We start from the raw sequence: 26,655 nt of genomic DNA, 5'->3' as shown, positions 1-26,655 counted from the left end.
CAGGCTGCTCTTTTGCTTTAGCACAGTGGTTTCCAAATTGTGTTTCTGGAGGTGAACCTCCTGGAAGTTCTCAGAACCTTTATCTATAATGGGGGACCAGTGGTGTGGATTTCCCAGGAAAATTTAAACTGGAAAAAAAAATCTGGTTCAGCTTTAAGTAAATAGTTTAAACAGTGTTAGGAGAATTTAAGTAATGGGAGCAAAAGACGGCAATGTATAAACACTGGGATTAATCGATGTTTCATATCCCACATTTATACCATCTGTGAAGGTCAATTTGTAGCACAACAGCCTTGGAAATCTCATATAAACAGACTATATTTACATATGTTCATATTTACAAGTTCTTTCAGAGCTGCTCTCTCAGGAGCAGTTCTTGAAAGAGCTCTCTCAGCCCTACCTACCTCACAGGGTGTCTGTTGTGGGGAGTGGAAGGGAGAGGAGATTGTAAACCACTCTGAGACTCCTTTGGATAGTGAAAATTGGGGTATAAATCCAATCTCCTCCTCCTCCTCCTGTTTAAAAGTTCATGAGTTTTCATTATACAGATTGAAAACTTCATTTCATAAGAACATAAGAGAAGCCAATGTTGGATCGGGCCAATGGCCCATCCAGTCCAACACTCTGTCACACAGTGGCCAAACATACCAGGTGCCATCAGGAGGTCCATCAGTGGGTCCAGGACACTAGAAGCCCTCCCACTGTTGTCCCCCCCAAGCACCAAGAATCCAGTGTATCACCTGCCCCAGCCTGTGAGTTCCTATCTATACCTTGTGGCTAATAGCCACTGATGGACCTCTGCTCCGTATGTTTATCCAATTCCCTCTTGAAGTTGTCTGTGCTTGTAGCCACCACCATCTCTTGTGGCAGTGAATTCCATGTGTTAATCACTCTTTGGGTGAAGAAGTACTTCCTTTTATCTGTTCTAACCCAACTGCTCAGCAATTTCATGGAGTGCCCATGAGTTCTTGTATTGTGAGAAAGGGAGAAAAGTACTTCTTTCTCTACCTGCTCTATCCCATGCATAATCTTATAAACCTTGATCAGCCCCATCGTTTCTCCAAGCTAAAGAGCCCCAAGTGCTTTAATCCTTTCTTCATAGGGAAAGTGTTCCAACCCTTTTATCATTCTAGTTGCCCTTTTCTGCACTTTCCCCAATGCTATAATATCCTTTTTGAGGTGTGGTGACCAGAACTGTACACAGTACTCCAAATGAGGACGTACCATTGATTTATAAAGGGGCATTATGATTTGTTTTCAATTCCCTTCCTAATAATCCTCAGCATACAGCTGGCCTTTTTTATTGCCGTCGCACACTGTCTCAACATTTTCAGTGAGTTATCTACTACAAATCCAAGATCTCTCTCTTGGTCAGTCTCTGCCAGTTCAGACCCCATCAACGTGTATTTGTAGTTAGGATTTTTTGCTCCAATGTGCATCACTTTGCACTTGGCCACATTGAACCCCATTTGCCATGCTGACGCCCACTTGCCCATCCTTGACAGATCCCTTTGGAGTGGAAAATTGTCCATTTATACTCACTCTCTGTTTCCTATTAATCAGCCAGTTTTTGATCCACAAAAGGACTTGTCCTTTTATCCCATGACAATTGAGCTTATTTAGGAGCCTTTGATGAGGAACTTTATCAAAAGCTTTCTGGAAGTCAAGCTAAACAACATCTATTGGGTCCCCCTGGTCCACATGTTTGTTCACTCCCTCAAAGAACACTAACAAGTTAGTGGGACAAGATCTTCCCTTACAGAACCCATGCTGAGTCTTCCTCAATAGTTTTTGTTCATCTATGTGCCTTATTAATTTTTTTCTTAATAATAGTTTCCACCAACTTACCCGGTATCGACATCAGACTGACTGGCCTGTAATTTCCTGGCTCTCCTTTGGAACCCTTTTTAAAGATGGGCGTGACATTAGCTACCTTCCAGTCCTCAGGAATGGAGGCAGATTTTAATGAAAGATCACATATTTTTGTCAGGAGATCCACAGGTTCACATTTGAGTTCTTTCAGAACTCTCGGATGTATGCCATCCGGGCCTGGTGATTTATCAGTTTTTAAGTTGTCTATCAGTCGTAGGACCTCCTCTCTCGTCACCTCAATCTGACTCAGGTCTCTCAACACCCCTCCGGAACTCAGTGGTTCTGGAGTGGGCAAGCACTTCTCATCTTCCACAGTGAAGACAGAGGCATTTCCTTCTTGAGAGTTCCAACACCTCTTTTTTTTTTTTTAAAGCCCTACTGGTAATCCTACACTGGGGGTCCTTCCACAGGGAACTCTTGGTCTAGTTTTGTGTCCAAACTGGAGTGATCCCCCCCTTGAATGTCCATTTGATGTAATATCTTAATCACTGACTTACACCTACTTTGCTACCGTCTTTCCCAAACCTGGTTTGGTATGACCTTCTGGGCAAGATCATTGTCAAAATGTGTTTGCATGTTGTATGGATGGGAAGGTTTGCATTTTTGCATGTCCACACCAGTGCCATTTATAGGGTTAAATTATAGCAATATGCCAATTACCAGTTTTTTTAAAAAAGCCCTCCAGTGGCTGGGGTGAGCAGTGGGGGAAATAGTGGCTGCAGGCTCTGTGGCATGGAGAAAAACTACTTTGATGCTTTGATGCAGCTGCAAATGCAGAAAGAAAACATGGGAAATCATCGTCGTGTAGTGCAGCCAAGGTGCTGGGAGTGTTGAGTCTTTATTGTTGAGTGCCAGTCCTGCTTCGGGGTTATGTCCTGAAGCAAAGGAGGGCATGGCTCCTAATGGTAACAAAAAGGGGAGGGGAGTTTTGGCAAGGAACAGTTAGTTGTGCAAGGGTGAGAAGATTCGCCCATGTTGACATTTCCTCTTTCAACACTGCTGTTCCATCGCACAAAAAGCACTGTGGTCCATTGCATCTGTTCACCCTGCCCTGTCTTCTCTGCTGAAACACAAGAGCCAGAATCAGAGCTGGAACTCTGTCAGGGAATGAATCAAAGTGTTTGCAGCATACCGGGCATAGCAAAGGGAAGGTTTTATCTGAAGGTGTTCGTTGCCAGGCATGGACCTCAGAGCAAAACATCTGCCTTGGAAGTTTGTGTTAGTGGGCATGTGCATGCGCACACACATCTTGTTGTTTGGTACAGAGGTGAAGCTTGGCTCAGAATTCCGAAAAGGCACACTGCTAACTAGCTCCAGCTGTTCACTCCCTTATTCCCCAAGACAGATGTTTGCACTTCTAGGAGGTCCTTCCCAGCTGTGCACGTTGCATCTGGAATTGCGGCTTGCTGTCAGGAGAAGCTCCCCAGCCTGGCAACAAGTGGAAAGATTATAGTCAGATGGGCTTTTTCATCCTAACGGATTTAAAATTAATGGTGTGACTTCATCCTCTTCTCTGGCCTGTTACCCTGCTAAGCCTGTTTGTCAACCTTCATGAAGATCTCACCCCAATCTTCTGTCTTGCGTTTGGAAAACAATTGCCAATTAAATCTAACACCATTTCAGAATGCAGATTCCCATTTCTGTGTTTCAAAAGCACTGATAGGACTGCAGTGATGAATGTGAGTGTTATATTTGGGTAGGGGCCAAACTCTTTCTCTTCTCCAAGATGCCTCTTGACGTTGGAAGATGGGAGAAGGGAAGAATGTGACATTGTGGGTAGGTTGTGCTCTATATGATTAGCTCTGTTTACTTTGCTCCCAGTGCCTTTTTAACTTCTATGGTTCCCTTGATATAATTTGCTAACTGAATTAAAACACAGGAGTCTTACAGGAAGAAAAAGGGCAACAGACCCATGGTAGTCTCGTGCTCAGGAAGTGTTTTCCATCACGTACAGTTCAGAAAGTCCAAATCCAGATTCCTAACCAAGGAGCTCCCTGTTTGTTGTAGGAGTCCAAATAGGGTTGCCAGCCTCCAGGTGGGGCCTGGGGATCTCCCGCTTTTACCACTGATCTCCAGCTGACAGAGATCAGCTCCCCTGGAGAAAATGGCTGCTTTGAAGGGTGGACTCTATGGCCTTGTACCATGCTGAGGCCTCTCCCCTCCCCAAACCACACCCTCTCCTGGCTCCCCCCCCAAAGTCTCCAGGTATTTTCCAACCCAGACTTGGCAACCCTAAGTCCAAACTTCACATCTTCTTCATGGTCTCTGTGCAGTCCCACCCATGGGTACTGCGCCTGTGCATGGACCTGACCTTGGAAAACTACAAGAGCTAGGCTCTTGCATTTGGTGCACTTTTTTCCCTGAACTCTGGGGAGCAGGCATCAACTATGCATGCCTGGAGTGGGGAGAGAGCACCCTCCCACTCAGTTTCAGTCTCTTCCTTACTGCTGTGCTGTTCAGACCTACCTTGAGCTGCCTCATAGTCTTGTTTATTATTTATTTATTATTATTTAACTTGTTTATTAATGATTTGGAGTTGGGAGTAAGCAATGAAGTGGCTAAATTGGCAGATGACACGAAGTCGTTCAGGGTGGTGAGAACCAGGGAGGATTGTGAGGCACTCCAAAGGGATCTGTCGAGGATGGGTGAGTGGGCATCAGCATTGCAAATGTGGTTCAGTGTGGCCAAGTGCAAGGTGATGCACATTAGAGCCAAAAATCCTAACTATAAATACACATTGATGGGGTCTGAACTGGCAGAGACTGACCAAGAGAGAGATCTTGGAGTCGTAGTAGATAATGAAAATGTCGAGACAGTGTGCGACTGCAGTAAAAAAAGGCCAACGCTGTGCTCGGGATTATGAGGAAGGGAATTGAAAACAAATCAGCCAGTATAAATCGATGGTACATCCTCATTTGGAGTACTGTGTACAGTTCTGGTCCCCACACCTCAAAAAGGATATTATAGCATTGGGAAAAGTGCAGAAAAGGCAACTAGAATGATAAAAGGGTTAAAACACTTTCCCTATGAAGAAAGGTTAAAATTTTTGGGGCTCTTTAGCTTGGAGAAACAATGGCTAAGGGGTGACATGACTGAGGTTTATAAGATTATGCATGGGATAGAGCAGGTAGAGAAAGAAGTACTTTTTCCCCTTTCTCACAAGAACTCGTGAGCACTCAATGAAATTGCTGAGCAGTCGGGTTAGAACAGATAAAAGGAAGTACTTCTTCACCCAAAGAGTGATTAACACATGGAATTCACTGCCACAGGAGGTGGTGGCAGCTACAAGCATGGACAGCTTCAAGAGGGAATTAAATAAACATATGGAGCAGAGGTCCATCAGTGGCTATAGCCACAAGGTATAGATAGGAACTTTGGGGCAAGTGATGTACTGTATTCTTGGTGCTTGGGGAGGGGAAACAGTGGGAGGGCTTCTAGTGTCCTGGCCCCACTGCTGGACCTCCTGATGGCACCTGGTATTTTTGAGACAGTGTTGGACTGGATGGGCGATTGGCCTGATCCAACATTGGCTTCTCTTATGTTCTTATGTTCTTAGTCCTCTTCCTTCACCTTTGTCCTCTGTCTTCTTTCTATATACAAATAAAAAAGGAACCTCTGAGAGTTTTTCTGTTTGTCTTCATTGACCTCTCTCCTGGACCCTCCCCTCCCCTTTCCCCCCTTGCTCCCGGTATGGTGCATGGAAGGGAAGACTCACTTCAGTCAGTGTCAGAACTGTAAGGGAAACTTCCCATCAATTGATGTACATTCTCTTTGCCTTTTCTGCTTGGGCGAAGTTCATAAGACTGACTCTTTTACCCACTGTAGCAACTTTCCCAAGCAGGCTCGAAAAAATAGGGCTGCGAGACTGGAGAGCCACCTTCTGGAGGCCTCCCTCTGCCTGGTGATGTCCCAGTCCTTGCGTTTCAGAGCCTCACTGCCTCCCCCATCTCAGAGGGGAGATTCAGGCAAGTTGGCAGCTTCCTCGGCCCCAATGGCGGAAAAACGTAAGACCGACAAGCAGTCCAAGCGGCTCTCAGTTTCTTCTCCTGACATGTCGAAACTGAAAAAATCAGAGAAACCAACGGACCAGTGAGTCCCAACACCTGCCTTGGTCCCAGCTGCTCTTGCTGCTCCTGTGTTAACCGTGGAGACTTCGACTCCTGACCTTCCGGGCACCACTCCTGATCCTGTGCTGGTTTCAACTCAGATGTCTATGGCTACTCCCTTGACTCAGGTGCCCTCTACGCAAGTGGTGCACATTCCATCCTGGTCACTCTCTGTGACTTTGTTGAATCTGATCCTGCACCCCGAGAAAGACCTTCCTCGTGGGTCCATGAACTACCATGCCTGTTGCCTCGGTCTCAACCATCCCGGAGCCGTTCTCGGTCTTGTAGCCCACAGTGCCCTTGCTGTACCCCGGCTTCCTATGCAATGACCTATAGAAAGCATGCGAGGTATTCATCAGATTCAAGATCACCATCTCCATGTGGGTATTATCCCTATCGCTATCTGGATCACCATCGCTCCTGGTCTCCATCCTGATCTTCTTATTGACCTCAGGACCAATATTCTAGACCTCCTTCACCACAACGTGTGGAAGATTTTTTGGCCTATGCCCCTTGCTTTCTGAAGCGTTTGGTTCTTGGCCCTAATACAGCACCCGTTATCATAAGACCACCTTCGGAACCCCCTGCCTTTTCAACTTCTGCCTCTCCTGGGCCCTCGAATGCTCTGTCCTTTCAATTAATGACTGCTGCTTCTCTTGCCATGCCTGCTGTCCCACCGAGGGAGCCCCTCGACTCCCCTGCTTCCACCTTGGAACCATCAGATATCGACAAAGATGGTTCAGGCTCAGATGCAGATGATACCCTTCACACTTCGCCTGAATCCAGCATTGTCCATCCTTGCTCACTCTCTCTATCTGAAGGCTTCAAGTCGTATTTCGAGTTGGTGAGACGCATGGTGGCTGCCCTGAATATCCAGCTCATCAGTGATGCCCTGATGGTGATGGATCTCATGCACAAACTTCTACAATCTGATCTCCCACCAGCATCTTTATTGCCGATGCTCCCCATGCACCTGGAAGCTCTCTAAGAAGCCTGGGACAAACCGGCCTCCATCCCACTGGCATCAAACACTTTGAATCTCTCTACCGGGTCCATCCCTTGAAGTTTATTTTCTCACATCCAGCCCCCGACTCCGTAATTGTCCATTCAGTGACAAAGTCCAAGCAGACTCGACATCCTGCCCCTCCAGACCATGAAGGTCGGAAGCTGGACACCTTGGGGCGTAAGATGTATTTGGCAACATCAAGTACAGCCAAGATGCACAGTTATCTCGCATACTTCTCAGCTTATTCTTTCCACTTAATGAACCAGCTCTCTGTTTTGGTCCCGGAGTGACCAGAGACCTCACAGAAAGCTTCTGCTACCCTTCTTAACAAGACATCCCAGCTGGCAAAACAACAGATTAACACCTTGTTTCCTGCTCGTCTAAGGCCCTGGCCACTTCCATCACTCTCAGAAGGCACGCCTGGCTCCGTTCCACCTTCCTCCTACAAATGAACATCAAGTTGAAGGTGGAGGATCTGCCTTTTGATGGCAAGGGTCTATTCTGTGCGGACACCGATGAGCTCCTCACCACTATGGAAGACAGTCACAAGAAGGGAAGAAGTTTGGGTGTTTCACAACCATCCCAACAACGTAACCCCAAACTGAAGCCTTGGAAACAAAGCTCATTCAAATGGTCCCGGTCCCCTCGCCAGCTGGAGTATTGAAAACGCAACGGCCCTGCTGCTAAACAACCCTATCAGCAGAAGCCCAGGTGTCTCTCTTTTTTTAAGAAGCCAGCACTTCAATCCAAGCAGTCTCTTTGAGTCTCCTTTGTTTCACAGTTTCTCCCCCCTCCAGCCTTCACCCCACCTCTGGGCACCAGGCTCTGTCCTTTTCTCCCAGGAATCTATCACCATGGACACCTGGGTTCTCGCCATTGTTTGGGTGGGGTATACCGTCGAGTTTCTTTCATCCCCGCAGGCCCCTCATTTTGTGGTGAAACCGCATCCCACTTTGTACACGATGAGTTTCAAGCCCTCCTTGCCCAGGGAGCCATAGAGGTCGTCCCCCAGTCTCAACTTCATGGGGGGTTCTATTCCCACTACTTCATTGTACCAAAGTGAGATGGGGGCAGGTCCTCCTCATGGTTCCCCCCCAAAGTTTTACCCTAGACTACAGTCTGCTCTGTGGGATGTTGTTCCAGTTGTCATATCTGGACATTGTCCTCACCACTGATGCCTCTCTGTGGGGTTAGGGAGCCCACTGCAGGCTGCTTATGGTGCAGGCTAGTGGTTGATGTTAGACCGGACTCTGCTCATCAGTTGCCTGGAGCTCATGATGGTTCATCGTGCCCTCTATTCCTTCCTCCTGTCTCTGCAAGGCCTGCATGTCCAGGTCACCATGGCTAACGTTGTGACCGTTTATTATATCAACAAACAGGGCAGGATGGTATCTGTGAAACTTTGCAGGAGAGCGCTGACCCTTTGGCACTGGTGAAGGGCTCAGAACATCCACCTCATGGCTGTTCATTTGCTGGGTGTCCAGAACTCCCATACAGACACGCTCAGTCAGACATAATCCAATGAACACGAGTGGTGATATCTTCCACACTTTTGGGCATCCCTGGATAGACGTTTTTGCTACCGAGGACAATACAAAATACACCATGTTCTACGGCTGTGGTCCTCCAGCCTGTTTCTTGAGAGGGGATGCCTTCTTGCACCAGTGGACTGGGCCTCTCCATTACATGTTCCCCCTGTTCCCGCTGATCACCAGAACAATTCAGAAACTCGTTCATGACCACTCCAACTGCATGCTCATGATGCCCTGGTGGCTGAGGCAACCTTGGTTTGCCAGGCTTCTGCAGCTGTCTTCAGCTACTTACCTGCGCTTCCTCCTGGTGCCAGACCTCCTCTCTCAGCATCAAGGACAGGTACTGCACATCACAATCTGAATCTCTTCAAACTGACTGCATGGTGAATCTTGGCCTGAACCTCGCACCTGAGGTTCAACATGTTCTCCTGAATGCCCGGAAAACAACTACTTGCCGTTCTTACCAGGTGAAGTGGCGAGGTTTTGCAGCTTATGCTGCTGGCCACCATTTGGATCTGTGGACTATCTTATTTGGTTTCAATTCAAGAATCAGGACTTGTCGGGGTATGGTGTGGCGCTGTACAGGATGGCCACTTAGAAAGCTTCTCTCATCTCCTACCTATATTGGCCCTTAAATCATACTGCACAGACAAATAAACTTACCAAACGGATGGGAAAAACAGGACACAAAGCGCTTAAAAACAAAACAACTTCATGGGCACTGGTGACTGAGTTCTTTCACCCAGAAAAACCACATCCCACCTTACCTTCCTTGAGCTCTGAGAAAAACAAAATGGCCGACAATACTGCCATAAATGATGAAAATTCTTGGAAGGAAGAAGAAACTGTAAATATTTTAAAAGAAATTAACAATATGGCAGCAAGGCTTAAAGATATGATGAAACAAGACTTCGAATCCATTCAATATCTACATGTGATTCAGAAGACTTTAAAGGACATTGATAAAAAAAACAGATCTTGCCTTAATGACCAGTCAACAAACACAAGAAAAACTTAAAATTATAAAATCAGAAGAGGACACAAAAAGAATTTTGGCTTCGGAAATGGAAGCATGGCAATTCAGTCTGAAATGTTTGGACTTTCTGGAGGGATCTGACGAAACCATAGCTATATGGCAGAGCCCTGAAGTAAGATCTGAATGAAAGCAGAGGCCTGTGAGTGTTTGAGTAGCACAGAAGTGAAACACATAGGGGTCCTATGATTACAGACAAATTTTAAAGTTCAAAAAATCATAGGAAAATTATTTCCCCTGCAGTTTGAAAGAGAATGCCTCAACATACTTTAAACCATGTTGTTTCTCTCTGTCACATGCTAAGCATTCTAACTGAATTAGTGTTATGGACAGAATACACTTTCCCCACTTTTCTTTTTGTGTGTGTGTATGTGTTGATCATACAGTGTTCCGTGCGCCTTGGTGTTTAGTCATGCCGGCCATATGACCACGGAAACGTCTTCGGACAGCGCTGGCTCTTCGGCTTTGAAACGGAGATGAGCACTGCAACCTTAGAGTTGGATTCGACTGGCTTTTGAGCAAGGGAACCTTTACCTTTACTATGTGTTGATCAGCTGAACAGAGATCTAAGAGCATGTAAAGCCGTGTTGGTGGTATGATTAGGCAGAAAGGCAGGATGTAAAACATGGCAAATAAATTAGCTGGTAGGAATGGTGATGCGGTTGAGACAGAAATTTTGACATTCAGGCTGCAAAAGACATGTGGGTGACATGTCCCCATCTCTCAATGACAGGCAAAGAACCTGTTATCAGTAGAAACACTGAGGAAGCCTGAAGAGAGCTTTGGGGTGACAGAGGCTAGCAGAGCCTTTTAAGAGATGAGGCTGGGATACCAGCTGCAGCTCTCCCTGGAGAAGTTTGACTTGGCCGTACAGCTATGCAGTTGCCGATTAGTGCAAAGCATTCTCTGAGAGATTCTTTGAAGAAATCTTGGAAACTTCAGTTTACTGTTTTGCAGTTTCCCCTCCCCATTCATTTTCTGGCTATCTGGACAACAACAGCCTGCACCTTCTCCCTTATATCTTCCCAACAAAAAGAGATGATGACTTCATTTAAAAAGAAAAGGCAAATGGGGAATAGAGAGGAACTCACATTTGAAATGGAAATAGGTAAGCAGCAATCGATCATTATGATGTTATTGTGATATAGCACAATAGCAATTACTATTTTTTTAAAAACAAAAGCCTACAGAAAGCTCTGTGATAGTTTGGCGGGGAAATAATGGTGGGGAAATGGAGCCTGCAAAGGCAGTTGGATGGGAAAATGGTATAGATCTGAGCGAGACCTTTCCAGGATGGGAAAATGTGTACCATTCCTTCCAGATGGTGTGCTAACAGGCTTGGACTGCATCACACTATGGCAACCACTGACCTTTCCCAAATTGTCTTGTTGACACAGAAATATTCAGTTGCAAATGTTTGCTATGGTAGCACAAGCAGATACAGCCCAAATATCAGAGAGGGGAAAGGCCTGAGGGATAACGTCGAGTTACTGATGAAGAGACAGCATCTAACTTTGGCACTGATGCTTGTTTATGACAGTTGAAAATACCAGTGGAAACACCAGCAAAAGAAGGAGCCCCAGAGAGTTGTCCATTCCAGACTTATTTTGGTCTCTGTTATTTGTTGCTTGGCCCTGCTGGGTAAGATTCACTGTTGGAAGTCTGCAGTTGCTCTTCCACTGGAGTTGAGGGGACTAGTCTGGCCATCCCTGGCCATATCAAGCGTCTCTTTATGTTTCTGGATCAGTACAAACCTCCTTGTGCCGACTTAATGAAAGAGTGATTTATAATGAAGGGTTAGAGAAAGAGAGAGAGAGAAAATGCACTTTTACTGGTGTCAAGGGACCCACAGGCGGCAGTGAGGGGGAAAAAAAAGTATCCTCTAAAGAAGCAACGGGAATATCGATGCAAACTTGACTGACTTTAGCCCGTGGAATTTGGATGGCTTTCAAAGCTTTGGAAACGGGGTTTCTCTCTTTCTCTCTCTGAGATACACATACTCATAGGTCAAGAACCCAAGTTTATTTTTAAGATTTGTGTCTCCTGAATATTTCTGGAGTGTTGAATGAGTTTCTGCTTAACGTTTTCTGCTTCTGGGAAATGAGTTTTGCTGTACTTCAAGAGTGCCACCTCACTTGTCTAAGGCTAACTCAAAGGAGCTGCGGTGGCTCAAGTGGTTAAGATGCTGAACTGCAGGCTGTGGAAGGTCAGTAGTCCAGCAGTTCGAGACCCGGGTACCGCATGATGGACTGAGCTCCCGTCTCTAGTTCCAGCTCCTGCCAATCTAGCAGTTTGAAAGCAAGACATTGCAAGTAGATAAATAGGTACCACTTCGGTGGGAAGGTAACAGCATTCCGTGCGCCTTGTTAGTCATGCTGGCCTCATGACCACGGAAAGGTCTTCGGACAGCGCTGGCTCTTCGGCTTTGAAACGGAGATGAGCACCGCAACCCTAGAGTCGGATTCGACTGGCTTTCGAGCAAGGGAACCTTTACCTAAGGCTAGCTCATGTGCATTTTCATCCCTTGAATATGGCAGTGTCCAAAGATGGCTTTCTTGTGTCTGTGGATCCATTACAGGTGTAATCTTCACAGATGGAACTTGTATATTGCTGTAAAAGAACAAATCTTTTCATCTGAGTCACATCTCATATTCCTTTGCCCTTAAGACCTCAGGGACATCATATAGAACTTGCCTGTTGTACATCCAGAAGTTCAAACAATAACTTGAGTTCTAAATGATGGTTAATACAAGCCATGGTTTGGTATGGTGCAGGACAGTGAGGCCCGGTGTGGATCAGCATTGGCTGATGTGTCCTTAAAAGTCCAAAACTGGACATGCGTTCAACATGATTGGGGACCCCAGTGTAGGAGTTGAACTATAGGGGTAGGTGTGTTTGGGCAGGGATGTAAGCAGGGTTTGAATTGTACACTTTGTGTCCCAGGAAGCTGGACACAGCTTAACATGAAAACCTGCCATATTTTTTTAGGTCAGCCCTGCTTTTTGATACCCTTTGTAGAATGGGAATGCCAGGAGGGATCAGACCTGGTGACCTTCTGCATGCACTGGATGTGAACTGCCCTCCTCTGCAACTTTCATTAAGATTATGAGCATCAATGTATGTGAGGTATATTTTGTCAAGGCACTATAAAAAAGTCAAGCTTGTTCCTTTTCATTGTTGTTTATCTCTCTGTTTATCTCGGTCTCACTATCCCTGCAGGGCGTACATGAGCGTGAAGGAGCTGAAGGAGGTTCTGCAGTTGAACAGCACTCACTTCCTCAATGTCTACTTTGCCAGCTCTGTCCGCGAGGAACTGGCGGGCGCCGCCACCTGGCCCTGGGAAAAGTACGCCCTCAGCCACCTGGGTAAGCCTGGATGCTTGCTTGCATGATACAAACCATCAGGCTTATCTGTGATAAAGAAACTTTCAACTGGACTTGCAGATAGGTTTAGTATTTTCCTAAATATAGATGGAGAATAATTCTTTAGCTTAAGAGGTGTTGATTGTTTTCTGATTGCTGTACCCTTCCCCTCCTCTCCCCTCCTCTTCTCTCCCCTCCCATACTAGGAAGGTTTAATTTGTGACAGGGCTCTACCAGTTTTCAGTGCCAGTGATGAGTTCTGGGTAATGCATCTCTGAACATGTGGCAAGTGCTTGACAGGAAGCCATGCCATCTGCTGTGGATGTTGTACTCCTTAGTACTGTGTGGAGACTGACTGTGGTTCTTAAGTGGCGAGGAAAAGGAATGCTTGGAGGCATCCTCCAGCCCTTGCCCTGGTGTTAAGATTTAGCTGTAAAAATGCCAGTTCCTACTCCTCATGGACTTGGAAAATGTGTGTGCAGTATTTTCTGGGACTCTACATGCTGAAGGTTCAGGTAGAGTTCAGTGGAAGCCATAGACAGAGTTTCCATTGGTCAGTGGGCATCAGTATTATTGGTTCTTGTTCCAAAGGTCCTGGTAACGGAGCGCCCATGAGCAAAGAAATTTGGCAACCCAGGCTGCTACAGGATGGGGCAGTTGTGGAAATCATGACCTCCTCTTAAGAAACTTTGTTGTTGTTGTTCAGTCGCACAGTCGAGTCCAACTCTTCGCGACCCCATGGACCACATCATGCCAGGCCTTCCTGTCTTCTGCCATCCTCTGAAATTTGCTCAATTTCATGTTTGTTGCATCGGTGACACTGTCTAACCATCTCATCCGTTGCCGGCCCCGTCTTCTTTGACCTTCAGTCTTTCCCAGCATCAGGGTCTTCTCCAGTGAGTGCTCCCTTCTCATTTGGTGGCCAAAGTATTTGAGCTTCAACTTCAGTATCTGGCCTTCCAGGGAACAGTCAGGGTTGATTTCTTTTAGGATTGACTGATTTGATCTCCTTGTAGTCCAGGGGACTCTCAAGAGTCTTCTCCAGCACCATAGTTCAAAAGAATCTATTCTTTGGCAGGCTGTTAATTTTTCTTCAGTGTGTTCTTAGATACAGACCATTGTTTTTGCCTACTATGGAGAATGAACTTTCAGTTTTGCTGATCCAAAAAATCAGAGGCACCAAGCCATCTAGTGAAGTAAACTGTTTGCTTAAGTACCTGTAGCCTGCTGGGCTTTTGAGAAGGCCTGAATTACTGTGAGGTAAATTCTCTGTTCTGCAGTGATGCCAAATAATTGGCCTTTGGGTGCTTGGGACGATTACCAGACTCAGATTTTGTTTCCAAAGCCAAGGCCTTTGTGAATTCAATTAACACCTCTAAATGTTCATATCAGATGCGAAAGTCCTAGACTTTGTGAGGTCACTTATGGACAAAAGATTTGGGTCAGAAGTTGATTCATATTAAGCCCAAAGGTAGAGGACAGTGGTACATCCGGGGGGCTGGAATGATTGTAAGAATTGAAATAGTGAGATGTAGTTTGATGTTTTCCTAAAGGAGAAGTTTCTGAATCCATTCGGTTCCACTTTTCTAAGAATCTTGGTTTGGTGACAGTAGTGCGTTTGGCGCTGTACAATCTGCTGAAACTTTCACAAGGGATCCTTTTTCTCCTCAGAGGAAATGTTGTGTGTTCACTTGGTTTGAAAACAAACTGGCAGTTGTCAGTCTTCACGAGGAGGGGTTAGGCACGACATCATGGCCTCCTTTTTTGACACTCACTTTCTTGCTCATATTTTTTCCAGCAGACAGAGTTTCATGTTTCTACTTGAAAGCGGGAAGAACTACCATTTGCAGCTAGTGGTTGACACAGTGGGATTACTGCTGGTCTCCAACATCCCATTAACTTAGCTATTAGCAAGTTTTTCTCTCTTCACTTACTTCCATTCCTCTCCTTTGCCTTTCAGCAAGGCAACCTCCTGCCTCAGACTGGGGTTTGGCTGGGAAATCTGTCTCAGTTTTCTTTGCTGTTTTGTTTGTTGACTAAGGACATTTCCATTCAGTGAACTAAACTCTCAGACATGCCATCTTGTCATATAAAAGGAACATATTTTCCTTGAAAATATAGGTGGCCTGGTCATGGAAATCAGTCAAAAAGTACTTGTTTAGGTGGAGTCACGTATCTTATATTCTAATAGTCAAGGGTGCCCCAATATGCAGATTTCTAAATCTGTGGTTTGGGGCCACACTGACTGTAAGCAGATGTTTTTGCAAACTTGGGGGACCCCCCCTCCAGGTTTGTACAAAAATCTGAAAACTTAAATCCCCCCAGAATAAAACAATGATATCTGTGCACACAGAGTTACCTTTGTTTTGAAGAGCTGGTGGTGTCGGTGTCTGGGAGCCATTCTGGGAGTGGTGGCAGAGCCTGGGAGTATTGAGGTAGAGTTTGGGAGAACCCGGTTCCAGTACCCACTCTTCCATGGAAGTTTGGAGGGTTACCTTCTGAGGATGAAATGAAAGAAGGGAGAATTACGTTGTAAGCCAGTTTCAGTTCCCACTGGGGGGAGAAGCAGGGTACAAATATATACAATTCTTAATGAGTAATAATACTCCATCAGAAAATTCTAGTCAATGTATAACATGTTGATGTAACCAAACTCTTATGAAAAGATATATTTATGCTAGTTACAGAACAAACAAACCAGAGTCTATTATTCTGAAATCATGACATTCAATTTTGAATAACTGTGATCAAATATATCTGTTAAGAGAGTCTGGAAAAAACAAATATACATGCATGGTCATGATCGCTGAGAAACAGAGCTGTGCTTTGCTCATCTTGCAGAGCTTGAGACAAAATTATGCAATTATAAAAGTTAGGGCATTGACCTCACAGCAGTATTCTGAGCTTCATGGAATAATTTAATATATTTGATGGTAGTCAAATCATTGGTGGTGAGTGGAGAGTACTTGTCAGGTCAGGTGACTGGGACCTCAACCCTCGTGGCTAGACAGAGTTCCCTTGGACACAGGGGTCATTTCGTAGAAAAAGAGCTAGGGGAACTCATTAGCATAACTCATTAGCATATGCCACACCCCCTGACATCACCGGAAGTGTGTCATAAGGCCACACACCCCGCCCCCAACGGTCCCGGCCGCCGCCGGCCTTACAGCTCCACTGCCGAGCCCCATGAGGGGCCCGGTGGTGGACCTGCAAGGCCAGCAGGAGTGCAAGGAAGCCCCGCGAAGGCCCTCCCTGGCCCCAGGCAGGCAGGGGTGGGGAGAGGCAGGGAGGAAGCAACTTACCCTCCCTCTTCTCCTGCCTCCTCCTGGCTGAATGAGGGCCAGAAGCAGGCGGCCGGAAGCAGGGGGCGGGGCTGCGTCATGTGCCCCCCCGTACCTCACCCGTGGGAACTGCGATCCCCCGCGATCCCCCCCCGAAATGACCTCTGCTTGGACAAAAGGAGGAGGGATTCCTGTGGAAGTCTCTGCACTTTAGGCGTGGGTAGAAGTTTGACTCCAGAATAGCCCTTGAAGGGACAGTGGTTATGTCCATATTTCAGGCCCTTCCACAAGCACTTAGGCATGGAAATTTTTTTCCAATCAGTTGTCCTTTCCAGTTGTTCAGTCCATAATTTACCCCGTGGTGGCACTATGAAGAATCTCATGCTGAGTCGATACCTGAATTGGAATGGACCCTTACAGAGTTTCATGCAAAGTGGGAACATCTGATAACCAAGGGTGTCCTGGATCCACCGATGCAGTTAAGTGTGGCCCAGTTAGCCTTCTGAAATATGGTTCTGGGTGTGGTCATGGTGGTCAGCAGACCTTCAGCAGCAACCTACTGAAGGTCTGCTGTGGGAGGGGGGATTAGCAAAAATCACCACACCTCAGAAAACGTCGAGCACTTAAATGTTCTTAACGCCTTGGGATCCAGGCTGGGGTGTTTGTCCCATGAACTTCTTTTGTGAGAGGAGGAGTGTCACTGTCCATAGCTCCCGGTCTTCTCTTGGAAAGTTCTGCTACTGCCCACACATGTGAAGAACAGCCAAAGGATTATCTGTCAGTTGGAGTGGTCTGTGCTGTGATGCTGTTTTGTAAGCTACCTGCTGTGATTTCTCCCCAACCAAAGAACTTAGCTTGTTGCTGGGGTCCATCTTTGGGAGCACAGCTTACTCGGATCCTTCCTTCCATTTCATTTTATGAGGCCTTCCTTTAATGGTTTGGCTCACGAGTCAACATCCAAGGTTGGCTGGCTGAGAAGGGCTGCTTCGGATAGCCAGCTGGAACCTCCCCCTCGTGTGGATCTGCCTGGATTGCTGATCCATGCAATCCCTTCACAACAGCAAATCTGATTTTGTTTGGTGTAGTGGTTAGGAGCGCGGACTGTAATCTGGGAGAACCCGGTTTGATTCCCCACTCCTCCACATGCAGCTGCTGGTGTGACCTTGGGTCACTCACAAGTTCTCTCAGAGGTGTTCTCTCACAAGCAGTCCTCGAAAGAGCTCTCTCAGCCCCACCTACCTCACAGGGTGTCTATTATGGGAAGAGGAAGGGAAAGGAGTTTGTAAGCTGCTCTGAGACTTTGTGTGAAGGACAGGGTATAAATCCAATCTCCTCCTCCTCCTTATCTGAAATGTCTCTTTATGAATGTTAGCATTCAAATTAGCACAGAATACTGGACTCCCATGTCTGTATGCCTGTATCTGAATGACAATGATTTCACTTTTGATTTCAGGAGGAGTGGTCCTCAATCCAACATACTATGGTATGCCAGGTCATACAAACACCATGATCCATGAAGTAGGACATGTCTTGGGACTCTACCATGTCTTTAAAGGGGTGAACGAAAGGGAGTCCTGTGACGACCCATGTAGGGAGACAACACCATCTATGGAGACGGGAGACCTTTGTGCAGACACGGCTCCTACCCCCAAAAGCAAACTCTGTCGCGACCCGGATCCTACCAATGACACCTGTGGCCAGACCCACTTCTCTGGAACTCCATTCAACAATTACATGAGCTACACAGGTAATGAATGAGAAAGAAGAATGCTTAGCTGACTTAGTTCAGCAGCAGGTGACCTGTAGGCCGCATATCATCCCTGAGGTGCTGAGGATATCTGCTCTTGTGTTTATGAAACTAAGGTTGTAGCTTGCATGATTTCACTGGAAAACCATGAGAGCATCTGAGCAATCCAAGGGTGAAGGTTTCACATACATTTAATTTACCAATTGCATGAGTTGTGTTAGCCGAGCTGCTTTATCTACAACAGCTGGCAGACTAAATTTGTATCTGGGTCATTTGCCTGTGTATACAGGAGTCCAACCCACCCCGAGGGTTCGTCAGTGAAAGAGAAGAGACAGGTGCGTTCCAAAACAATCTGTCTTTTACTTGAGAATATATATAAATCACATACATACAAAATCAGATACACACATACAATCAAGGAAGTTCCTCAGAAATACAGCATTAAAGATAGTTCCTTTTACTTAGGAGGTAGGTAGGTTCACGGTTTATACTTATCTGTCCTGAAGCCTTGTCTGTTGCAATGAAGAATGAGGGGTACAGAAAATAGAACCTAGGGGTGTTTCTAAATCACACTGCTAGAACCAGCCAGCTAGTGTGGACCTCTTTGGCTGCAGACCAAGAGATCAAATTAGACACAAAGGATTTTGGTATAGGAAGCTGGGCATTAGAGGGTAAAAGCAGACAGGCGGTGGTGGTGGAAGATGCGGCTAGCTAAACTCAAGCATATGGTCCTCACCTTTTATAGGTGAGTCTTTGGGTGGGTGGCAACCTGTGCCATCCTCTGAATCCACCTACCTGTAAGTCCGTCCCATCCCTACTGCTATTGGATGCGTGCAGCGAGGGGCAGTTACTTAGAGGTGTGGCCAATTTTGAAACTCTAAACTCTAACTCAGGGAAAAACCATCTGGTTAAGTGTGAAGTTTTGGCGTCAAGGAACCTCCTTGATGTGCAGATGAATCTTGGCTTTCCCAGGTAATCAAAGCACATCTGCCAGGAAATGGCCATTCAGATGCAGAGCAGAGGTGTTGAGTGCTTGTCTTTCCACAGTTCATCAGTGGGGGATTGCTTGTCCTTAAACTGTTGTTTTTGCTGACAATGGCGAAATGTGCTTCTCCTTCTCTCCAGGCTAGGAGCTGTGTATTTGAAACCTCATTAACATGAAATGCAGGCAGGCACCTTCTATGTGGAATGGTCACAACCAGTGTTCCCTCTAAGCTAAGTTAGTGTGAGCTGGCTCATAGTTTTTTAGCCTCCGGCTCACACATTTTTATCTTAGCTCAGGAAGGATGGCTCCAGAGCAAACTAATTTATGCAGCAGCCAAATCGCTTGCTCACAACTTTAATGCCAGTAGCTCACAAAGTAGAATTCTTGCTCACAAGACTCCACAGCTTAGAGGGAACATTGGTCACAACAGGTGATTCGAGCAGCTTTCCCTGAGCCTATGTGTGTATTGTGAGCACAGTTCATGTGGTGTGTCAGCGAATATAAATCCATAAAAAACAAATATCAGTCTTATTCTCAACAGTTGTTGGCTTAAGTTATTCCTTGTTCTAAGGAGTTAAATGATTTCAGTCTCTTAGGGGGTGCCAGTATCAGGGATCTTGGTCATATTTGCTCGCAGGAAAGCTCAGCTGGAGAAACAGAAGAACTTGCCTACCATTAACCTTGTGCTTGTGAATGATTCAGTGTGTAGGTAAACATGGAAATGACCTACAAATCTAATTGTTGCTACATTTTATACATTGCCTTCCATACTGCACCAATTCAGGGCTTTTTTTTCCTGGGGGAATGCACTGGAACAGAGTTCCAGAACCTTTTCAACAAAATTCTTTAAAAATGTTTAAAAGTTAGTTTTCAGTATACAGATTGAAAACCTTATTTCCCTCTTGAGAGTTCTGGCTCCTCTTTAAAAAAAAAGCCCTCCCCGTTCTTAAAGCTATACACACAAAGCTGCTTTCTTTGCAGTGAAAACCTTTGGCTGCCTTGTATCTGCTTCAGAGTTACGGCAGGAGATTTCAGTTTGAAATATCTAAACCACATTGGATTTTGAAGCCTAATTTTGAACTTAAAGGCTGCCTGATTTTCAAAGGGCTGAAAACCTGTGACCTGGAAAAGGGCAGGGAAAATTCAAGGTCATCTGAATATTTTTGCTGATAAATGTGACATTGGTACTTAGGCATCCTGTATAATGATGCCAGGGCTCTTTTTGTAGAAAAAGTCCAGCAGGAACTCATTAGCATAATAGGCCACACCCAGCAGCAGAAACTCATTAGCATATTAGGACACACCCCCTGACTGCACCACTCATTAGCATATTAGGACACACCCACATTACCAGACTTGTGGTCATCCAGCCACACCCACCTTTTGCTTCTTATTCTGTTTACCTTGTTTGTTGTCAAAACCCAGGGCCTTTTTTTGTTGCAGGAACTCCTTTGCATGTTAGGCCACACACCCCTAATGTAGCCAGTCCTAATGAGCTCCTGCTGTTGGGTGTGGCCTATTATGCTAATGAGTTCCTGCTGGGTGTGGCCAATTTGGGAGCCAGACGGAACTCCGTTCCTGTGAATTCCTGCCCCAAAATAGCCCTGCTGTCCCACATCTTCGCAGCTCTGTCTACCTTAACAGCAACCTCAGGAATTATTTTGCTTCCATGGGCAGGGAAATTAATAGGCAGTTTTTGAGGAGGTCACTGGCTGATCCCATTCTCTCAGCCTAGCCAGCTTCGCAGGGTTGTTGTGACTAGGGAAGGGAGAATAGTCTCTGCCACCCTGAGCTCCTTGGACGAAGGGAGGCGGAGATACCCACGTACCGTGTACCAGAAGGATGAGGAGGACTCCTCCTCTTCGGCCACCTGAGTCATGTTTTGCTTCTGAGGCTGGGGAGACAGAAGTGATGGGCTAGTGCCAGACCCTGGAAGCTTATAAAAGGCCCACCTTATCCTGCTGTTCTCACTTGGTATAGTGGGTCTTGCAAGACTGGAGTAGGGGGACAGTCTAGAGTGCTCCTTCACACTTCCTCCAGCTTTCCTCGGAGCCCTTTCAGGCTGGACACAGGGACCCATATGATTAGATGCTCACCCTTGTAAAAAAAAAAAAAAGAGTCCCAAAGATGCTTCCAGTCTTCAGCTGCACCTGGGGGTTGCATTACTCCGGAGCCCTCTGTGATGTGCATAAATTTTGTGGGGAGCTCAAGAAGGGTAGACGAGGGGCACAATGGGGGGGGGGGGCGCGATACCTGTAACAGAACTCTTTCAGCTCCTCCAGTTCATCATTCTCCACAATGCCAGCAGTGGGGATTGGCTGATCTTAGAATTCTGCACACACACACCGAATTTGGATACAGCCCAGTTCTTGAGTTGTCTCACGGGTTGCCCTTTCCTTCCCCGCAGATGATGACTGCACAGACAGTTTCACCCCAAACCAAGTGGCTCGGATGCATTGCTATCTGGATTTGGTGTATCAGCAGTGGAGCCAGGGCAGAAAGCCCACCCCTATTCCCATGCCGCCCATTGTCATCGGGCAGAGCCAGGACTCCCTCACCATACACTGGTCGCCCCCCATTAGCGGGGTGCTTTATGAAAGGTAAGGGAGAGAAGTCATATATGTTTGTGTGGATGTGGCTTGTGGGGAAAGAAAGGGATGTCTCTGGACCCTGTCCTGTCTGATCCCCAACCTGCCTTAGTAATGCAAGTGCTTGTGTGGAAAGATGTGGCTCATATCTCCACCTAATTATACCCTAAGGCAGGGGTGTCAAACATGCAGCCCGGGGGCCGGATCAGGCCCCCGGAGGGCTTCCACCAGGCCCGCAGTGGAACTGGCCATCTCCTGCTTCCACTTCTGCTGCCGGACTCTCTTAATCACTCAGCCATTTCATGTTTTAACCTGGGTCCAAAACTCAGAACTCTGAGCATGAGATTTCTGTGGTGAATGTCAATAAATCAAAAGTAGGTTTGCACCTTACGGAGCTAATGTTTTAAGCATGTTTTTATTTTAAGTTAAAAAAATGTTTTGTGTACTTTATAAAGTTTAGACCTCCTCTACCTGGCATTACATTTTATGACACACATGGCCCGGCCCAACAGGGCCTCATTTATGTCAGATCCGGCCCTCCTAACAAATGAGTTCGACACCCCTGCCTTAAGGAGATAGGAAGGAGTGGAATTGCCCCTCAGACTGTCAGTAACAAGGTAGCTGTGGAGTCTTCCTAAATGGTCCCCTAGCCTTTTTTTTTTTTGTTAATGTCTTTCCCACACGGTGTATTTTATATTTAAGTTTATTTTAAAATGTTTCTCCTGATCAATGCTGACCAAAGCAACTTTAATCTCGAGCTAATAAAGAAATACCATGTGAAACCAGAGAAATACAGGTAGAAAAGATGTGCACCGCATCCTCACTCACAAACTATCAAAAGCACATTGGAAAAGCTCTGCTTTACAATGTCTTTGCAAGAGTGAGGACCTTCTCCTTGGAAAGCCCCTCTGCAACACGGGATAGGCCATCAAGGAAGCTCCCGCAAAAACAGGCATCGGTGACGTGAGTGGAGGAACTTGTAACGCTTCCTGGTGTGATGATTTGGAACTGCCTTGTGGGCACACATAGGTGGAGGAGGTCAAGCAGATGCAAGGGTCCCAGGTCATGAAGGACTTTAAAGGTTAGCACCAGTGCCTTGGACTGAGCACGGAATACGTGCTTGGATTGAGCATGTGTCATACACAGAGTCCTGCTCACTACAGCAGGCGAAGGAAAGGAGGCAGGTGAAAGGATCAAGGTGAGGGGAACTGCCGCTCCCCATCTCTATGTTCACTAAATTAGTTGAGAGAGATGGAGGAATCGCCACGTTGCAACCTGGGAATCCAAGAGGGAGCTGCCTTGACACTTTAGTTGGCTCATGTGTTTCAAGTTCAAGTTCAAAACCTTTATTGGCATAGAGGCTCATGTGTTTCTATTAGTGGATGGATTTGAGGTTTCTCTAGGTGAGCGTAGTTGCTGTTCAGCTTCCTCTTCCCACAGTGTGCATTGTCAGCTTATTCCTCCCCCAACAGAGTTACAGAATGGTTTACATCTAGGGTTGCAGTTCCCAGGTGTGGTCTGGAGATCTCCCAGAATTGCAAGTGATCTCCAGACTACAGAGATCAGTTCACCTAGAGGATATGGCTGCTTTGGAGGGTGGACTCTATGGCATTATACCCTACCAAAGTCCTTTGCCTTCTCAAACATTGCCCTTCCGAAATCTCCAGGTATTTCCCAAGTGGGAGTTGGCAACCCTGTTTACATTGTCCTTGTTGCCTACATTAAAAAAAAATTTTTAATTAAATTTTCCAACATATACAACAATAAAACAGAACAATCTTAACAAGAGATTTTTTCAAAATAAAGTCTTGATATACAATTGAATTATTGTAAGAATATAGACATCACTCAAAATTAACAATGATAATAACTAGCAATAACAACAATTTGTTTAATATGAAATTATATCAATACTAGGGAGCAAAGCCCGTTGGGGACGGAGACAACGGGCGCCTAGAAAGGTAGGTAGGTAGTGGGGGGGCAGGGAAGCCGCGGGGCCATGGGGGGGAGAAGGAATCGCTGCTGCCGGCGGGTGAGTGGGGGAGGAAAATCGGACCGAGGAGAGGGGTGCATCGGCAGTGTTCACACGCAGTGTTCGCCTCCCGCCTCCCAGCCAATGGCATGGCAGCAGGCTTGAGCAGCAGCTTGCCGGCCAATGGCTGACGGAGCGCATTTTGTCTCTGCTGAGTCTTACGCTGTGTCGTACTCAATCATATATAAGGGAGAGATATTTTTCAGGGAGGCTACAACTCTTGTTTTCTGAATTATTAACAAAATCAAAAAAGGGAAACCATTTTTCCAAGAATATGTTCTTCTTTGATAATACTTCAGTCATCCAAACTTGCGATGCTAATTTATCCATAACGGTTATATCCCATACCTTAATAAACCATTGGCAGATCATAGGAGCTTTGTTAGGTTTCCAGGTTTATGCAATCAAAGTTTTTGCAGCGCTTAATAAAAATGCAGCTCACTCCATTTGTAATTTAGTTAGCCGTAAAGAAGTTGTTGCCTGCATTTTATCCTCACAACAGCCCTGTGAGGTAGGTCAGGCTAAGAGTGTGTGACTGCACTAAGGACACCCAGCAAGCTTACATGTGAGATTTAGTCTCCCAGTTCTTAGTCCAACACAATAAGCACTACACCATGCTGACTCTTAGCAGATGTGTGTATAGATTAACCTTAGTAGATGCATGTATGCTGGGCCCACCTGCAGACTTTTGGATCGAAGACAGCAAATCCAGATGGCGCCCTCCTCCTTTCATCATGCACACGTGGTCTTGACAAATCCAGATGTTGTTGCAGTGACAAAACATCCTATTAAAGTCTCTTATTTGTTTAGAATATTTATCTGCTGCCTCTCAAGGGACCTGTTTGAAACAGCTTACGAAGTGAAACAAAACCCCAAACTCTGAAATAATAAAAGTCACCATAAAATTATTATAAGTCATAAAACAGCATTCAGCAGCCTAAAATATACATTAACAATCCTTAGGCTAAAAAACAGACTTTAAAAACAGATTAAAAAGATAAAATCCCTCCTTGATACAGAGGTGTGGGGTTTTTTTGCCCTGGCAGCTTTAAGAGAGTACAATAGGCACCTGGCAAGCCTCTAAGGGGAGAGCATTCCACAGCCAAGGCGCTACCACTGAAAAAACTCTCTCTGTGTTTGTGACCCAGGTCACCTCTGCAGGCCAGGCACGGAGGGCAAGGTTTTGGACTAGGATCTTAACTGGCAGGGGGTGGTCTTTCAAATACCCTGGTCCCCAAGCCTCTTACAGATCTACTCAGAATTCTGCTGAGATCTGTTTAAGTTGTTGTTGTTCAGTCGCACAGTCGAGTCCGACTCTTCGCGACCCCATGGACCAGATCACGCCAGGCCTTCTGGTCTTCCGCTGTCCTCTGAAGTTTGCTCAACTTCATGTTCGTTGCATCTATGACACTGTCTAACCATCTCATCCTTTGCCGTCCCCGTCTTCTTTGACCTTCAATCTTTCCCAGCATCAGGGTCTTCTCCAGTGAGTGCTCCCTTCTCATTTGGTGGCCAAAGTATTTGAGCTTCAGTTTCATTATCTGGCCTTCCAGGGAACAGTCAGGGCTGATTTCTTTTAGGATTGACTGATTTGATCTTCTTGCAGTCCAAGGGACTCTCAAGAGTCTTCTCCAGCACCATAGTTCAAAAGAATCTATTCTTCAGCGCTCGGCCTTCCTTATAGTCCAACTCTTGCAGCCATACATGACTACTGGGAATACCATTGCTTTGACCATGCGGACTTTTGTTGGCAGGGTAATGTCTCTACTTTTTTATCATGCTGTTTAGGTTCGCCATCGCTTTCCTCCCAAGGAGCAGGTGTCTTTTAATTTCATGGCTGCTGTCACAGTCTGCGGTGATCTGGGATCCCAGGAACGTGAAGTCTGTCACTACTTCCACGACTTCCCCTTCTATTTGCCAAGGAGTGATGGGGCCGGATGCCATGATCTTAGTTTTTTTGATGTTGAGCTTCAAGCCCACTTTTGCGCGCTCCTCTTTCACTCTGAGCAAGAGGCTCTGTTTAAGTATGCAGACTCTAATCTGGGAGAACCGGGTTTGATTCCCCACTCCTCCACTTGCAGCTGCTGGATGACCCTGGGCAAGCCATAGTTCTGTCAGAGCTGTTCTCTCAAGGACAGTTCTATTTATTTATTTATTTAATTAATTAATTCAATTTATACCCCGCCGATGTGGGCTCAGGGCGGCTTACATGGAGGCAAACGCCATTATAAAACATATATAAAACATATAAAACCATTTAAAATCCCAACAATACAAAAACAATTTTAACAAGTTATTGACTAAAGTGCTCTAGGTGTTCAACATAATATTTCATAGATGGTGTATTTCAACTATTCAGCATCATCTGCTCCAGGGAAACATTGATGTTCCCTCATCCAGGGCCAGGTAAAGATGGAATAATGGTGATGGTAGTGGTGGCCCCTACTCATACGCCTGGTGGAAGAGCTCCGTCTTACAAGCCCTGCGGAACTGCACAAGGTTCCACAGGGACCTTTTCTCAGCCCCACCTACCTTACAGGGTGTCTGTTGTGGGGAGGGGAAGGGAAAGGAGTTTGTAAGCTGCTCTGAGAGTCTGAGTGAAGGGCGGGTTAGAAATCCAATCTCCTCCTCCTCTTCCTCCTCTTACTACCGAGAAAGTGTTCTTAGGATTGCACTGTTGGTGCCTTAAGGATAAGAGCCAGTGTTGTGTAGTGGTTAGAGTGTCAGCCTAAGATCTGGGAAACCCAGTTTCAAACCTGCCCTTTTCCATGAAACTTACTGGGTGCCCATGGGCCACTCACTGTTATCTCAGCCTAGCCTACCTTACAAGATTATTGTATACTAAAATAAATACAAACAAGAAAGAACACTTCGAGTTGTGCCCGGAAACAGATGGCTAGCTAGTGCAGATCTTTCAGCGGGGTGGGGGGTGACAGGATACCTGTATCCAGCTGTTTTATGTTCCCCCCCCCAATCATTACATTTTGTCCTGACATGGCTGGGCCCAGGGGAGCCCTATCTTGTCAGAACTTCTGAAGCTAAGCAGGGCGGGGTCTAGTTAGTATATGGGTGGGGAACCGCCAAGGAAATCAAGGGTTGCTATGCAGAAGC

General features: G+C 46.1%; 1 protein-coding gene across 1 annotated transcript in view; it reads left to right on the top strand.

The window, feature by feature from the left end:
* The window catches only part of PAPPA2 (pappalysin 2), a 185,015-nt gene that overhangs the window by 49,080 nt on the left and 109,280 nt on the right, over nucleotides 1-26,655 (top strand). Inside the window, exons 4-6 of the mRNA XM_015417742.1 lie at nucleotides 12,769-12,914; nucleotides 17,646-17,939; nucleotides 21,332-21,524. Of these exons, the coding sequence (XP_015273228.1) occupies nucleotides 12,769-12,914; nucleotides 17,646-17,939; nucleotides 21,332-21,524 (633 nt within the window). The remainder of the gene's footprint in view (nucleotides 1-12,768; nucleotides 12,915-17,645; nucleotides 17,940-21,331; nucleotides 21,525-26,655) is intronic.

This window comes from Gekko japonicus, unplaced genomic scaffold (assembly GCF_001447785.1).
Source record: "Gekko japonicus isolate JY-2015 unplaced genomic scaffold, Gekko_japonicus_V1.1 scaffold158, whole genome shotgun sequence".
NCBI lineage: Eukaryota > Metazoa > Chordata > Lepidosauria > Squamata > Gekkonidae > Gekko > Gekko japonicus.
This window is presented reverse-complemented; position numbering and strand designations above follow the sequence as displayed.